The sequence below is a fragment of the Nyctibius grandis genome, chromosome 6, assembly GCF_013368605.1.
Source record: "Nyctibius grandis isolate bNycGra1 chromosome 6, bNycGra1.pri, whole genome shotgun sequence".
NCBI classification, from domain to species: domain Eukaryota; kingdom Metazoa; phylum Chordata; class Aves; order Nyctibiiformes; family Nyctibiidae; genus Nyctibius; species Nyctibius grandis.
This window is the reverse complement of record NC_090663.1, coordinates 67,422,429-67,438,737: the sequence shown is the minus strand read 5'-3', so window position 1 is coordinate 67,438,737 and position 16,309 is coordinate 67,422,429. Positions and strand designations below refer to the sequence as shown.

The 16,309-nt window shown below is 38.7% G+C and overlaps 1 protein-coding gene across 3 annotated transcripts in view; it reads right to left on the bottom strand.

Moving 5' to 3' along the window:
- Positions 1 to 16,309, bottom strand: part of PRKG2 (protein kinase cGMP-dependent 2) — a 34,430-nt gene that overhangs the window by 15,995 nt on the left and 2,126 nt on the right. For all 3 annotated transcript variants that reach the window (XM_068403272.1, XM_068403273.1, XM_068403274.1), the window contains 5 exons: positions 8,449 to 8,615; positions 6,621 to 6,734; positions 3,647 to 3,752; positions 2,315 to 2,378; positions 962 to 1,039 (listed from right to left, as the gene is read on the bottom strand). In XM_068403272.1, the coding sequence (XP_068259373.1) occupies positions 962 to 1,039; positions 2,315 to 2,378; positions 3,647 to 3,752; positions 6,621 to 6,734; positions 8,449 to 8,615 (529 nt within the window). The remainder of the gene's footprint in view (positions 1 to 961; positions 1,040 to 2,314; positions 2,379 to 3,646; positions 3,753 to 6,620; positions 6,735 to 8,448; positions 8,616 to 16,309) is intronic.

The following is a 16,309-nucleotide window of genomic DNA, read 5'->3' as shown; positions in this document are numbered from 1 at the left end:
AGAAATGCTGCAGAAAGAGTTACAAATATGTATAATTACCCCCTCCTCTCAAAAGTTAAAACCATCAAATATTCCCTGACACCTCTCTGATTTTTGCTGAAAGATGGAAAAATGAATATATTCATTATTGCCCACCCCCCAACATTTTCTCCTCATACCTTTTAAAACAGAGCAAAATATACCGCATTTTAATGAAAAACTGAAAAATACTTTAATTCCCAGAGTGGGGTAGGCATCATATGAGCTTTTTGTCTTCTCAGCTAAACAGACAGCCTCCAGAAACATGAACTAACATTTCCCCTCCTCATGAAATTCCACTTCCACAGTAGCACACATTCTGCTGATGTCCACAGCCAAGAGCAAAAAGCAAACCGGAATAACTCCAGACACAGACACGTTTTCGAAACTTGAAACCCTTACTGGAAGTTTATTGATGCAAGTTCTCTTGATCTGATTCTTTAGAGTCCTGTCACAGCCTCCAATGTAACAGCTGATGGATAAAGGCTGCTGCCTTACTGCTCTGGGACTAACAAATGAAAGGAATAGACCCTGAGTCACCTAGAAGGCCATTCTCCATTAAACCTGTGACTCCATTATTTCTTAGATGTTTCACAAGTCTACATTTTGCCCACCAGATATTGAAACATCCAGGCGAAGACATAGGATCAAAACTCATTTACAAAAAATTGACTTTACATCTCTGCTACAGTGTCAAGAGGCTTGAGGACATACTTTAATGACATTAAAATTAGAACAGTATAATACGGATTCATTGTGGATGAAAATTAGGCTCCCTGAATCTCTGAAACGCTGCTCCAGGCTTTTATCACAGTACTGTGAACTTAACATCATCCTCAAGAAATCTGCACAGATTTTACTGAAGACCACAACTCTCAAGGTAGCTTTTGAAATACAGGTGTTTGTGTATGTTACTTTATAAGTTAGGTTTACTATATCTTACCTTTCCTTTTGCTATTATAAAGAAGGTATTTCCTTCTTCTCCTTCCCGAATAACATAATCTCCCTTGTCATAGTACTCCTGTTGGGGGGGAAGAGAGAGACAATATTGTTCAATGTATCATTAGACTCTTTGAAAATTCTAATTACTATGCAGAGTTCTTAATACATTTGGATGTTCCACTGATGTTTAATTTCCTGTCTCCTGCATATGTTGCATCCCATAATAATATGCAAGCATTCCACTATATAAAGCATGGTGGCCAATCTGTAAAATATCTTAATGTAGCAGCACGTTATTTGTTTAGAAGATATTAACACTAGTATCATCCATATGAACCAGGGGAAAACCAGGAAAAAAAAAATCAAAAGCTCTTAAAAGTGTTCAAAACCAAAATCCCATTTCCAAAAGTAATTTTGGGCTTGTCGCCTCAGTGGTAATGCCTAAATCATCTATTGCAAGCTACCTAAGCACCAGCTTTTCTGTCTCTGCTAAGGAACTCTGCCTTCATTACCTAATTGTTTAACTTTCAATCAAGCATTTTTTCCATGTCAACTTTCAGCTTTTTGATCTGTTCCTCATAAACAGCCACCTCTTTTTTTTTCTCCTCTGAGTGTTCCCTAAAAGTTCTCCCTTGCCAGAAATCCCACAAAAAAAATGTCACTGCTTAGGACACCGCTGTGCTAAGGCCATTTGCCGTTTCACATAATCAACACCATGATCTCCTCATTCCCTTGCGCTATGGCCATGCATCACTATCTGCCTCCTCTGATCCGTTGGGACTGAGGCTCTTAGTTTTCTGAGGAACTTTTGTTCTCCATCTGCAGAACTGTTCCAAGACTGGAGTTCCTACAGACTTCCCCTACACAAAAAGCATTAATAGTTACCACTGCTCTTGGAAAACATCGCAGCTATGACTGTATATCAAGCCTTTACTTCCAAAGGCTGCTGGCAAATGCAGCCCTAAGACACACAGATATTTGGCTGGTTTCATATGTTGAAGTCCTAAGGCCTTCTTCCCCTTGAAACTATTACATATCTATGTTGCAAACAGGTAAAGTGTGATTACCAAAAAAAAGTCAGAGACCTGGATAGAAACTTTGTGCTTAATCTTGATAAAGGCTAGATTATAGATCGCCTTATCTACTTGCTTGACTCCTTCGATGCCAAAGATATAACTTACTTTTATGCCACTAAGTGTTATTATTTGCTGCCAACCTGAAATTCCACTCTGACTGCTCCAAAACCACTGTTATATTAAAAAAAGCTTGTTTTTTTTGTTTTTATTTATTTACTCCTCTTTGTTATTTTGAAAGCTTAGTGAATACTATTTAGAAAAACTTAACAGTATCTTACCACCTCCAGGCAGTCCATGATCTTGGTTAATTTATCTTCAGGTAAGTTTTTCAACAGGGACACACTTCCAGAAAACAGAAATGCAAAACAAAAAAAAACAAACCCAAAAGTAGTTATCACTTTTTTCATGATCTCTTCTCATCTATACAATTTATACAACCACATTTTGTAACTAGCTAAACTAGTGGTGCTATACAAAATACATAATACACAACTAAATCTTAGTTTGGGAGGTTGAAGCATTCTCATCTTGTTTTTTTAGATAAACAGAACTCATACAACTTGTGACTTAGAAATGTGGCAAACATTGGTCAGTTTGTAAATCAACTTTGTATTTGAGTAGGGGAAAAAAATCTAGCAGGCACATGGACTAATTTCAAAATTCAGTCATACAGAATCCATTAATTGCAAACCCAAGACATTATAGTAATCCAATAACATATTTTCAAATGCACTTCAGAGACTCCAAACTCAGACAAAGGTAATGGCTTCAGTACTACTTGGACAACTATTAAAAGAGAATCCAGCTACTGTGATGACTTAGTGAACTTGCTGGTAAGAATGAAAAAAACTTCCTATCCTGAGCACTTGTACTTGTAAAAGTTACGAAATCATAGAGCTTTCTAGCTACTCAGGCTTAGCAAAGAAGTATTTATAGAAATCAAAGATGGAGATGGATGCAAAAACAGACAAGACATTCTATGCATGGCCAGTCTTGAGATCTCAATTTGAAGCCATAACAGAATGGTCATTCTGTGTGAAAGAAAGAAAATATGAAATCAGCTAATTATGGTTTGGAACCTCTAATTTGACCTTCTTCCTAAGGAAAAGCACTGTACAACTCTCAGTGTTTCCTGAAGGAGAGAGAATTATTCTGCGCTCTACAGATTTCCTAGTAATTTATGTTGGAATTAGTTCATAAGTTCAGAGAGACATGCAGTTCTCATATTCACATCTCCAAGGGATGAGGAATATTCCTTAATCTACTTCAGCAGCAAATTAACGTCTAGTTGGAGGATTTATTTAACTCTATTTATTTAATATATTGTTTTAACTGCTAGCCATGTAACATACCCATATATTTGTTCCCTTACTTAAAAGCATTCAAACACCTATTGCTGTTTCCTAAGGTAATACAGGAGAAAACCAATCAAAATGAGAAAAATGATTTTGTGAATCCTAAAAAAAAAAATCAAGAGAGGTAAATATTCAGGTTTTTGAGGCCCTTTGCATTAAAAGCGCCTCTTTCTCTCTTTACAAGACAGGTACAGTATTGTGCACCTTAGGAAGCAGCTCAAACCAGTATTAGAAATAGAAATGCATTATATTTACCTTCTAAGGAAGTTTCTGTATTGCTCTTGTCTTGTTTGTGCTGTCACCCTCATGATATTTTGAAACACTTCTCTGTCCAATGCCCATGTTTTAACATTGGTGATTGCTTTAAGAAAACAAATACCAACAACAAAATCAACATTTCCAAATGATTTGATGGAAAATATTACAGCATCAGGTCATGGTACAAGACAGACGAGCTCTTTCAAAATGCCCAAGGCCAAATTTTAAAACAACCAGCACCTACTGCAATCAGACTTTTAAAAGAATTCAGCTCACGCTTAATGCTCACTAAAGTAAGGCATAGATTTCCAAATGGTTCCTCCACGGAGCACTTCCCATGCAAGTCCACAGGCTGAGCAACCTTAAAAGCCTAGCCATTTACTATGAGCACAAACAGAGCTGAAAGCTTGTGAAGTTCTACCCCTAATCCCAGACAGTCATTGCACTCAAAAGCTGCAATGTAATCTTCAAAGGAGCTGATTTGAAAGAAACAAAAACTTGGCTGAAGTTTTTCAAAACTTAGGAGGTAATTGTTGAATACTATGTCTTGGATCCATCTCTAATTCAGATTACATGCAAATGTTTGTGACATATGCAATAAGATAGAAATAACAGAGGTCAAGAAATACATTTAATTTCATTTAATCCTATGATCCTCACATAGTTTTCCTCCAATGTAGCTATTTTATGAGGGAATAAAGGATAATCAAAACACTAATGATTATGTTTTGAAAGAATCAAAATATTAATACAGTAATCACGCATAAGACCCAGCAAAGACACAAACCACTGAGCGGCCTCTGGGTGAAATCATTGACACAACAGAACACATTGCACTTTTTATTTTTTTAAGCAAAATAAGGTGATTCTATTTAATTTAATCTCTTCTTTTAAAAGATGCTATACCATATTCAGCAGTTTTCCGTCTGTCATAATAAGGAACAAAACTGTTTTCTCTGGGGTAAAGGAAAGCTACAGAAAAAAACAGAGCAATTGATTTCCTCAATTTATCATAAACATAGAATCATTTTTACAGGAAAGAAAAATGCCAGGTTTTAAATGATGCACAGCCATTGGTCTTTGTACTTAACCTTGATACACACATATGCCCTTAACTGCCATTTATCAAAATAGCTCAAAAAATATTTTTGGATGCTGGAAGAGAGAACAAAGGCATTGCTTTGGTTTTGTTTTTCTCCTAAGTAACATCTTTCAGTTTACTTTGCATGAAGAAAATATGGCAAGTATCCAAGCTATCGCAAATGCATTTCCTGTATCTTGCACCTTATCTAAATAAAGCAATCATATAGCTAGAAAAAAGCCTATAATCTCAAAGATAAGACGAGAAAGAAAAATTCAGAAACATAGGAGTAAATCACGTTCCCAGTTTCAAACACAGCTACTGCATGTAAAGATGCTGCTGGGTAGCAGCAGCCATTGAAATGCTGTCTGGCTAAAGTCCTTCACTTGCTAGTTTTCAAAAACACAGGTAAAGGGTGTCACTAGATCCAGCATCAAGAAAGGGTTTTCACATATGTATTTACTAGTCATGCTCAGTTATGGCATTGTACTGCTCTTCCTCCACAACAAGAAACACAGGAAAGCTATTGGGGGGGCCTGGGTTTCTGCAGTTATTTTAAGTATTCAAACATCCTTTCTTGTCCATAATCGGACAATTTTTGTCCTAGCTCAAAACAAATTAATGTTAACAAAGGTCTAAAGCAGCATGACAACTTATTATGCAGAAACACTACTTTATAATGCTAAGACTATATAGCAGGCAAAAAAAGAAAAATGGGGAGCATATTCAAGTAGAACAGCGTGCTACTAAGAAAAATAATCACATTATTGATGCTGTTCTGTTTATGAGGCAGCCACAAAAACAGATCACATGTAATAACTTCCATCTGCACAGCCAGCAATGATTAAGTACTTAAACTGGGTGCAGGAAGAAAGACCAGAAGCTTTTAAAGCGAACAACTTCTTTTATTCCATTTGCTTCTTTTTAAGTCAACATGAACTTTTCATACTTACTGGGTGTTCAAAGATCCTGCAGATTTAGACAAGAAGAGAAATTAGCCTTCACACCCAAATAATATTTATGGAATGGTGGAGAGCAGAAAAATGATTAATTTAATCATATTTTGTTACTTACTGGTCTGTCACAGAATAATTATGGCAGGTTAGAAAAGGAATCAAGGGGTACTTAATGGATGAATACCCAGTCTTATGAATACCCAGTCTTATGCGGGAAGAGGGATATTTGTATCGGAGCAACACTTAACAACTCCATCGTGGTTAGCCAGTAAACATAAAGTAAGATCCAGTATTTGCCTTCAGAGAAGCAGCATGTCTCACCTACAAGTTCCGTCTCTCCCACTACCACATTTGAGATCAAACTCAAATCTTCTCCGGAGTGCCAGTCACAAATGCCAGGTGTAAATGGATCTTGGCAAGACTCAGTAACTTAATGATACAGAACTAAAAGAAGTACAAAGGCAACTATTTCCTACATATTTTATTTCCTCTTGAATTAGGCTTTATCTGCTCTATTAAAAATGCCATGGTTTTAACATCTTTTCAAACTCACTGTAATTTCAGCCTCAGGGTTGCATTTGACACAAGAATGTAAGAGCCAAAGATCATTGCTGCTACTAAATTGTTCAACATTAAAACATAATCCTTCCTTAGCAGTTAGTTTGGTACAGATCTGGCTAACCAGCATAGCTTGGAGATGCCTAATTGTTTATCAAAGGTCATGCTAGAGATGCAGTTGTATTCATGGCATAGTATTATTAGAGCTCTCAAGCACAAAGAACTCAAGGGAGGAAATGTGAGCTTACTGCAGATAATCAGGACATGCAGACATCTATTAAATGAAAACTTCAAAGAAAATCTGGATATAACAGGGACCTCACAAAACTACTTTATTTTCATTTTGAGCAACATTGTTTAAATAAACCTTAGGTACCTTTCACAGAGGCTGTCCGTGTGCAGTTGTATAAAATGGCCAGTTCACCAAATGCCGCCCACACAGGTATCGAGGAGAGTAGTTTATTCTCCTGAAAGACTTCCAGACTGCCCTCTGTCAAAAATCATCAGGATAATAGGTATTAAAACTGAGCTCAACTGCACAGAGTGAAGGGAAAACAAATGAATATATTTCTGGCTTTGCCACTCCCTGAGACACAGGAACAGGAGCAACAATGCAAACACAAGGACAAACCAGTAGAGACTTTATTTTTTTAAAATGTGTTGCTAATCTACAAGTCTGCTCTGGAAGGGTAGGAAAGCTGAGAGAAACTTTTCAACACTAAAATGGCCATGGAAAAGGGCCATTCTAAATCCTGATGAGATAAAACTTTGCTACAACAGAACAGTCAGTACTCGTTCAGATAGCCTAGTGTGGTATAGACAAAAAAGCCTTAAAATAGTGATCACAGGACAAATTACTCATGAGGTTTGTCTGTTCATACACATGTATATATATATATATATATATGTGTGCAGAATGCAAAGGAGAGGGCAGAAAAATGAAATACAAATTAAATCTTCCTTTAAGAAATTGTCCTTGAGCCCTGTTACAAACCTAGCAAAAGTCAAAGAAAGTCTGAATTTCTTCATAGGTTATGGACCAAAAAAACCTTCCCTTAAACATGTTGTGAAAGTTCAGCCCTCTTTGCTCCAAGACACCCACTGACTCCTCAAAAAAGGTCTAGTGTGCCAGAAAAATTTCTTCCTCAACTTCTTCCTCATATTTTATCTGGTTTTCAAAATGTTATCATTTTTGTCTAGCAAGAATATGACTACCCCATTACAAATCCTGCCTCCTCTTTCTCCTTGCACCATCTATGTTATCCTAATACAGCTACCATCAATTTCTCAAACTAATCCATCTGTATGAAGCCAGAAGACAGACACTGTGCTTTCCAACATACACCAGTATGCTCCTGGCTTAAATATGCCTGCCTCAACAGAGCACACTCCTTACAGTGTGAAGCCTAATTCATATGAGCCTCTGGGCCTTCCAGTGGTTCAGAATTGATGAAGTATGCCAATTAATCACATATACTGATTTTTTTTTTTAATGGTGAGATGATGAAAGAGAGTATTGCTGCTAGGAGCAACTTTCAGGTGTTAAACTTGTGCTCCACCGCGGCTGATCTGTGATTTGAGATTTGTGTGTAAGCACGGTAGCAGTCAGCACAGATGACTGCAGTGAGATCACTTCAGATCTGTTGGCATTATTTTAGGAAAGTCTTCTTACCCTAAAGCTTGTTTTTTTTTTTTGTTTTGTTGTGGGTTTTTTTTCCCCAGAAAAAAACAAGTAGCCATCTAAAAAAAAACCTCTAAGCTTTGAGAACAGTAAACTCAGACCTCATCTCTCAATTTCTCATACACAGAAAACTAGTATAAGCTCCTATGAATGTTGAAAAGTAAGTTTATTTCAGAAGTGACTTCACCATTGAGCAGTTTTCTGTATTTTAAATTATACCTGCTCTTCTTCTGGAGAAGAAAGGGTTGGCTGTACCCAACCTACAACAGAAAGGATTTGCTGGCCTCTAGGCTTTCAGAAATAAAAGAGGTCACGAAATAGCATTAAATCAAGGTTCAAGTTTCTAAGGCGCTTTTTGTCGCTCTCATTCTGTTTCATAAAAGTCACAGGTAAAACTTGCATTGCCCTCAGCAGGGCCAGCACAAATTGTTTAAGAGCACAAACATCATCATGGTAGTTTCCTGCAAAGACTTCTAAATCACTTTCCTGTTTCATGTGTGCTGTATGAGTAAGCAGTATTCACCTTTGAGCACAAAAATGTGATTGCCTGGCTCTCCCTGTCTGATGACATAGCTCCCTTGCTGGAAAGTCCTTTCATACATACATTCCACCATATCTCGGATCTGGTGAGGCTCCAGTCTCTTCAAGAACTGATTTTTATTCAGGGCATCCATGATAAGCTTCTTCTCACTGGTTTCAAACAAAAAAACAAAGTTTAGAAGATCCAGCGTGGTTGGAGTATATTACTCACCAGGCATTCATTCCTCTCAGGATGTTTCCTCTTATTTTTAACCTCACATGACCAGTACCACTAACAGATGTTACAGTCCTTGCAATTAATATGCATCTGTCCTTCATGGGATTTTTCATGGGATAAAATTTATAGAATCAAGTTTCTGTTAAGATTTTTGTTTCAGTTTGTGGCCAGCCATAGTGATCAGGGCCATTAGCAGCTAAACCCAGGGCAGCTGACCCAGGCTGGCCCACAGGTGTATTCTATATCATTAACATCAAGTTCACTACAAAAGGGAAAGCTTGCTGGGGAGGAGCAGGGCTCTTTTTGTTCTCCTCTCTTATCCCCAACGATTGCTATTCCTGGAGCAACTTGCTACAACTCTGTAGCTAAGTATAATTTTGTGTGTTTTGGATTGTCATTGATATTGGTTTATTTTATTAAATCTGTTTAACTTTAAACCCATGAGTCTCCCTCCTTTTCCCAATTCCCTTCCTTAGTCAGGGAAGGGACATTGGGTGGGAGAGCAACTGTTACTGTTTAGCCCCAGGTGTGGGCTAAACAAAGACAGCATCCCATTAGCTGTGCCACACTATGCCCTCTTTCCTCCTGTGTGACCCTGCCTACAGAAAGCATCAGGTTAGATATAAGAAGGCTCCCAGTAGAAGATGCTCCCTGGAAAGTTTTGCACTGTTCCTTACCATATTCTTTCACCATTGCATGTCTAAGGCATATAGCCTTGCTTAACTGAAGGAAAGGAATGTGAAAGGTACACCTTCACATACCACTGCCTGTACAGGAATGGCAACTTGTTATAACATCAGGTCCACTTTTCCAACATTCTAGTACTTTTTTGCTAATATCCAGCAAAAACATAACACCAATGATAGTAATAAGGTTAAAGTCAACACTGACGGTGTGGCAGGTGCACCCGCCCTGACGTGAGCTGGGGGCTTTTTCACGTGCTTTCTTTGCTTTTTCATGCGCTTTCCTTGCTTTTTTGCTTATGGTGACTGTTGCCAGGCTCGCAGCCACTGGAAGGTGGGGCCCCAGCCAATCAGAACTGACCACAGGTCAGACCCATCTAGGTATAAACAGAGTCCCACCAGAGCGCAACTTGAGTCGGTCCTCCTCTGAGCAGTGGATCTGCAGTCAGGGACTCTCATTGCATTGGGACGTCATCCAAAGTAACTTCCCTGGGATCGAGAGCCCTCATTTTGTGGGTGAGTGATTGCACATTTTGAGTCATTGTTCTAAAGGATTCTTGGGAAAAACTTAGGAATTCTTAAGTCGGCTGTGTAGTATTATTCCCACCTGACATCTGAACTTGTGGTTCACTATTGTCTGTTGGAGTGCTAAGTAATTTTGGTTAGAATAAATCTCATTCTGAGTGCCTGCCCTGTCTATTTTGTGGGTGCCTCTGCAACAGATGGTACTAAGACCTCATCAAGAGTTTCTCCTTCGTGGTGAGGAAAGATGCAAGGAAAGAAAAGTACACAAAACCATGATTAACAAGTGCTGCTGTTTCTTAGGAGAATGTTAGAAGACATTGGTGGTTGGAAAAATGAAGCAAGTTGTAAAAGAATGTGATTTAAAAAATGACTACAGAGAACTTCCCTTGCACCTGCAAAATAACATTGATCTTGTGGCATTCCCTGTTCATAGCTACTAAGCAAATTTATGATCAGGACATGATTGCAAGGTCAGCTTGCAAAGTACCTGTTGAACATTGTCCTAAAATTCAAAAAATAAGTCCAGGATCCAGGAGGGGTGTGTGTGGAGGTGGAGGGCTAGTGCTGATCCCTCCCGCACTGCTCTTTGCCCTCCATCCACCTCCCTGCAAAACTCTTCGTACCTCTGCTGTGCTCACTTCCTTTACACAGATGACAACAAATGGCAAAAATGCTCCTACCTGAGTAAAAATCCTGTAGCAGTCTGCTCATGTTGGTCTTATCTACAGCTTTTGTACAGCTCCTGACCCTCAGGGTCCTCTGCCCATGGCTGTGATGAGCATTCAATACCTGCAGTGGCTTCCAGAAGCACAACTTGGAACTGTTGGACTCAGTGATCTTAAAGGTCCTTTCCAACCAAAATGATTCTATTATTCTGTGATTCTATGTGGGATGCCAAATATACTCTGTCTCCTTAAGAGTGACCAGACATGAGAGAATCTTCCCAAAGCAAGCCCTTTCCTCTACTGCTTTTAGGAATTTTTAGGGTATAATCAGAAGTAAAAATACAACACAAGGGCTTGTGGATATAGGAATGCAGCCATTAATGCTGACCTCTTTGCTTTCTGAAATTCAGCATTCAGAGAAAGAAACTTATATCGCACTTTGGTGATGCTATAGCAAACTACAACCATCCTGAGTTGTTTTGTTAAAAAGTCTTCGGAAAAGCTTCAGGGTGTCTGTAAAAGTCAGACAAAAGGTAGGTAAAGCAGGCACATCAATGACCAAGGGCCTGTCAGGGTCCCGAGGGCAGTAATAGGCCTTGACTACCCTGATCAGCCTCACTTGGGACCACCACCTATGCACCCTCTGCCCATTGGCCTGCACAATCTATTTAAGCTCCAATCTGGGCGTTTAATTTTTGCCTGAGCTATGTTATAGAAATAATTGATTTTGGTTTTGTCTTCTGGATGGGTATTGGCCCAATATTGTAAGTACTTTGTTTCTGTCTCTTGGTTAGAGCTTGCATCTGATTGATCTCCTCTTCTGTGGGACTGCTGGTGGACTCTGTTATCACCACCCAGATCTGCCTACCCTGTCCAGACCTTGTGGGATAGTGCCCTGGTTAGTGAGGGCATGGTCTGTGATGTATTCACCCCTGGTTCACTTACTCTTGTAGAGCATCCCTGTTCTTGCTGCTCCCTGAGACACAGCCTCTGCATCATTTCCTGCAGCAATAAATATATATAAATGTGTGAGTTGTAAAGACAAGAATAGACTATTTGAGTTGCTGGAGGAAGAGCCCAGTGGTTGGATTTTAAGAATAAGAAAATGTGGAAAAATTGACAGTGGATAAATCCACTAATAATGACTAACCAACTGAGACAAAGCTGGCTATACATACATACTGGGCAATCTATGAGTTCTGATTGACTTGTGCATGTTCTGGGTCAAGGGTTTCCTATAAAGCTGTGCCTTGGATCCATGCCAGAAATGAATGCAACTAAACAACTGCTGCACTAATGTAGCTTTTATGGACCTACTGATAGTTTTCCTTTACTGCTGAAGTGAAAGATAAATTCTGCCTTTAAGTCCCCATGTTCCTAATGTGCATATGTAAAGAAGCTGCATAACAAAATAAACACCTTAACAGCTTTCTGAGGCATTTAAGGCCCACTCTTGCTTGTATTAATAAAACAATGCAAGTTTATCATCAAAACTAGGTTGTGTGGGAAAAATCTCCTGAGGAAAATCCAGGAATGAACAATCAGCTAAGGCAAGTAAGTAGACTTATAATGTTACTAGCCATATAATGACTGAAAATAAGTAAAGGTAATGAGATGAGGCCGGAAAAATAAAATCTAGTAGCTATGGTGAGGATTGTGTTTAGAAATAGAGATCATAACTTAGCTTCTGCTGAAAGCAAGAGGGTTATGAGAATATAAGCGCTAACTTTGTTTTCTGCTAAAAACATCCTTGCTTATTTAATTCACCCTGGCCTGCATCATGCATATAATACTGCAATAAAATACAGTAATGGCTCATAAACTGATACTTAAAAGGAGCACTAAAGCTTCCAGAACTACAGAATAGGAGACTATGCTGTTTTCAGAAAGTGCAGTTGGCCACAGAGTGAAGGACACATGAGTATCATAACCATGGCTCAGGCTCTTGAATCAGTTGCTTGCTCATTTCATGGGTATCCAGCACAGTATCTGTCTAACAGTTTTCTCTCCGTGGTTTTCCTCAGCTTCTGCTATACCCGCCCCGCTTTTAAGAACTGCCGCTGGAAATAACTACATGTTGTGAAAGGACAGAAGACATTTGATCCCATACTCCGTGCGAGTCACTGTCCTGATGAATATTACTCAAAGGCTAATAAGGGGGTGCACAGCTCCACACAACTGTTATGATGTTGAGGTATTTCTTGGTCCCACTGCTAGTAGGACTTTTCTTCACTGCCTGGGGAAGCTTTGCCATAGCATCCTTCTCCAGGCTTTGTTCCCTTCCCTGCTGTTAGCTCTTGTGGAAATGTTCCCCCTGTCCCTTTCAATACATTCCCAGTCAACCCCTAGAAATAGCACTTGATGCTCTAAGAAAGGCTTTTTGTGAACAGGATTGGGAATTTATTCCCATCATAAGATAGATGTCATCTCACAGGTACAAAGGTACAACATACACTTTGCAGAGCAATGCTTTCTCTTAATATGCTTTTCTGCTACTAATGAGAGATTTTTGGTTAACTGCTGGCATCGACTGTAAAAGACATCAATGTCAAGTGTCAAGATAGTTCTTCCCCAACCAGTAACAGCTGATAACAGAACTGGGTCATGATCCTGAGCCCACAATGGGAAGGGACTTGATATAGGCAGCTTAAATGCTGCTGATGGTGATAGCATGCTCTAGAAGGACACAGAAAAATGTATCCTACAGATACTGAGACACCTAGATTCTTAACATTGCAAAAGGATAAGAGATTAAAAAAATTTCCACTTGAAAGACTTGTTTGAGAGATCTGCTTTCACACACCATGTTCAAACTCTAAAATCTTCAGACTTTAGTTAAATTTTCAATGCTCAAACTCCCATTAAGGAAAAACTCGTATTTTTTGAAACTGAGATGGATTTATCAAACTAGCTCAAGAGATAAAACATATGCATAAGAAAACATCCACTCATACAGGATAGATCAAGAACCATTGAAAGCTTCTAAAACTTTCATTAAAATTATTCATGCTGAGGTACTCCAAACAAAAGTATAGCACTTAAAACCCTGCTGAATGAACAGCATAAAATTGTCCCATTTGTTTTACAAGTGTTTCTAAAAGGGACTCGTAACACTCTGGACTCAATGCAAATTCAAGAACATAGCATGGCGCTTCCCCTTCTTCTGAAATAACTCCTTTCACAAGTGTGTAGCAACACTGTGTGCAATTGTCTTATGCAGAAGTGAGGCTGCATTGTCCTCTCTATATAAAGGGGAGGAAGTTACTTATATCAGCAACTCTAAACACTTCTATAGACACTGTTAGGCTAAAGGATCAGTATTTTTTTATTACAGTGGACAGAATTCTGTAGACAGTGAATGTTAGACATGTATGCCAACTGTCTGAATTTGACCTGCTACAGCATTTACAGCCCAGGTAAGGAAACCAAATGTTTGCACCTTCAGCATTTGGTTGTCTCAATAGCAAGCTGATGGTGGCTGAAACAAGTACATATGTATCACAGGCTTATCTGAGAGGCATAGTAGTGCCATGTCTAAACCAGTTTTGTGGTGGTTTTTCACGTCTGTTTGCTTCCAAAGTATTTGGAAGATGAAATGATACTTTGGCCACTATCACATCAAAAGATATATCTGCCCCCACCCCAGAATCCTAAGCAAGATCTTTCACTATTACTTGATTTGTTGGAGAAAGCATAAATTCCTCCCTCTGTGACTATAATGTATGTTGGTTTATAAAATACATTTTCTGTAAGAGTAGTTTAAAAAAGCATTCTGTCCAGGTCTAAGAGTTGTCACAGAGCACCATCTAATGTTAAGGTGGCTGTGGCAGGAAAAAAGGGTTAACTTGCAAATGACAAATACTTTTAAGTATGACCTTCAAGATTTTTTAAAATTAATTACGCCACAGGAATTGAGGTTTCACTAGTATCTTGCATATGTATTAACTCAAGTCACCCATACTTGCTGTACTGTAGTCCAAGATGTCTAGTCTTTCAAAGCCTAAGTTATTTGAACAAAGTCAATTCGATCACTGCAAAGCAGATGACAACCCATTAATAAGACAGATTTAAGTTTCAGAAGAAGTTTCATTAAGTTTCAGGTTCAAAGACATGAACTCTTGGAGATGGTCTAAACTGTATATAAAACCAAAACTAGTCTGACCTGTCTTTTACAAGACTACTCAGGCTAAAAAGAACATTAATACAAAGTATCACTAAAAAAAAACCAACACTAACAAAATCCATCTGCTGGAATGCCAATAATACAAGACCATATACTGCTATTTAATTTTCTTCCTGATTACCGGACCATGCTCTTGGACCTGCATGTAAAACACAGGAAGATTGCCACTTCATTTCCTACCAAAAGCTAAAGCTGGAAAATGGTTCATTGCAGAAAATTAAGTTTAAAAACACTGGGTAAAATATGAAGTTGAAGATAAGTTTAATATTCTAAGAAAATAATTTTTTAATGTCTGGAATGATCTATTGAATACATAGGATACTCTAGAAATCACTTTTTCTTAATTCTAGTCCCTCTGATGATTTATTATTCAATAGATCAACTGTAAGATGATGGATAAAAGGATGGGGGAATGGAATGATTTGGGTTGGAAGGGACCTTAAAAAATCATCTAATACAATGCCCCAGCTGTGGGCGGGGACATCTTTCACTACTAGACCAGGTTGCTCAAAGCCCCATCCAACCTGACCTTGAACACTTCCAGGGATGGGGCATCCACAATTTCTCTGGGCAACCTGTTCCAGTGTCTTACTAGCCTCATTGTAAAAAAGCTCCTTCCTTATATCCAATCTAACTTACCCTCTTTCAGTTTAAAACTGTTGCCACTGGTCCTGTCACTACAGACCTTGGTGAGAAGTTTTTTCTCTCTCTTTCTCATAAGCCCTCTTTATATATTGAAAGACTGCAATAAGGTCTCCCCAGAGCTTTCTCTTCTCCAGGCTGAACAACCCCAACTCTCTCAACCTTTCTTCATAGGAGAGGTGTTCCAGCCCTCTGATGATTTTTGTGGCCCTCCTCTGGACCCAATCTAACAGGTCCATATCTTTCTTGTGCTGCAGGCACCAGAGCTGGACACAGGTGGGGTCTTGAGAGTGGAGTAGAGGGGGAGGATCACCTTTCTCAACCTGATGGCCGTTCTTCCTTTTATGCAGCCCAGGATATGGTTGGCTTTCTGGGCTGCAAGTACACGTTGCTGCCTCATGTTCAATTTAACATCCACCAGTATCCCCAAGTCCTTTCCTGCAGGGCTGCTGCAACATATGTTTTTCTTCAGTCATAATCCTGGCTCCCATGAAAATTGTTTACCTGAGCTCTTTAGTCAGTTAAAACTCATACAATTATGTTAAATTAAGATTTTAGCATTAAAAGTTGAAGATTTGGTTGCATGTCCAAAATTGATTTTACTTAGTTTTGCACTGAAGCTTGAGGAGCAACTTCTTTTTTTTTTGTATAGGACACATGGCAAACTCTCTAATGCTAATTGCTCTGGCCAAGTTGCTACACTTCCTAGCACTAGATAAAGAAACAAATTATGAGTTCCACTTCACTCTCAAATTACTTATTCTAAGGACAATAATTAGCAGACAAATCCAAGTTTAATGGCCATTGAGGAAGACAAGAATTTAAATGAAAATTGAATAATGTGCAAGTACTAAAGAGAAAAAAGAAAGGTACAAACAGAATCATAGAAAAGCTGGAAATGGTGAGGAGGAGAGGGGAGGATGGTGTGC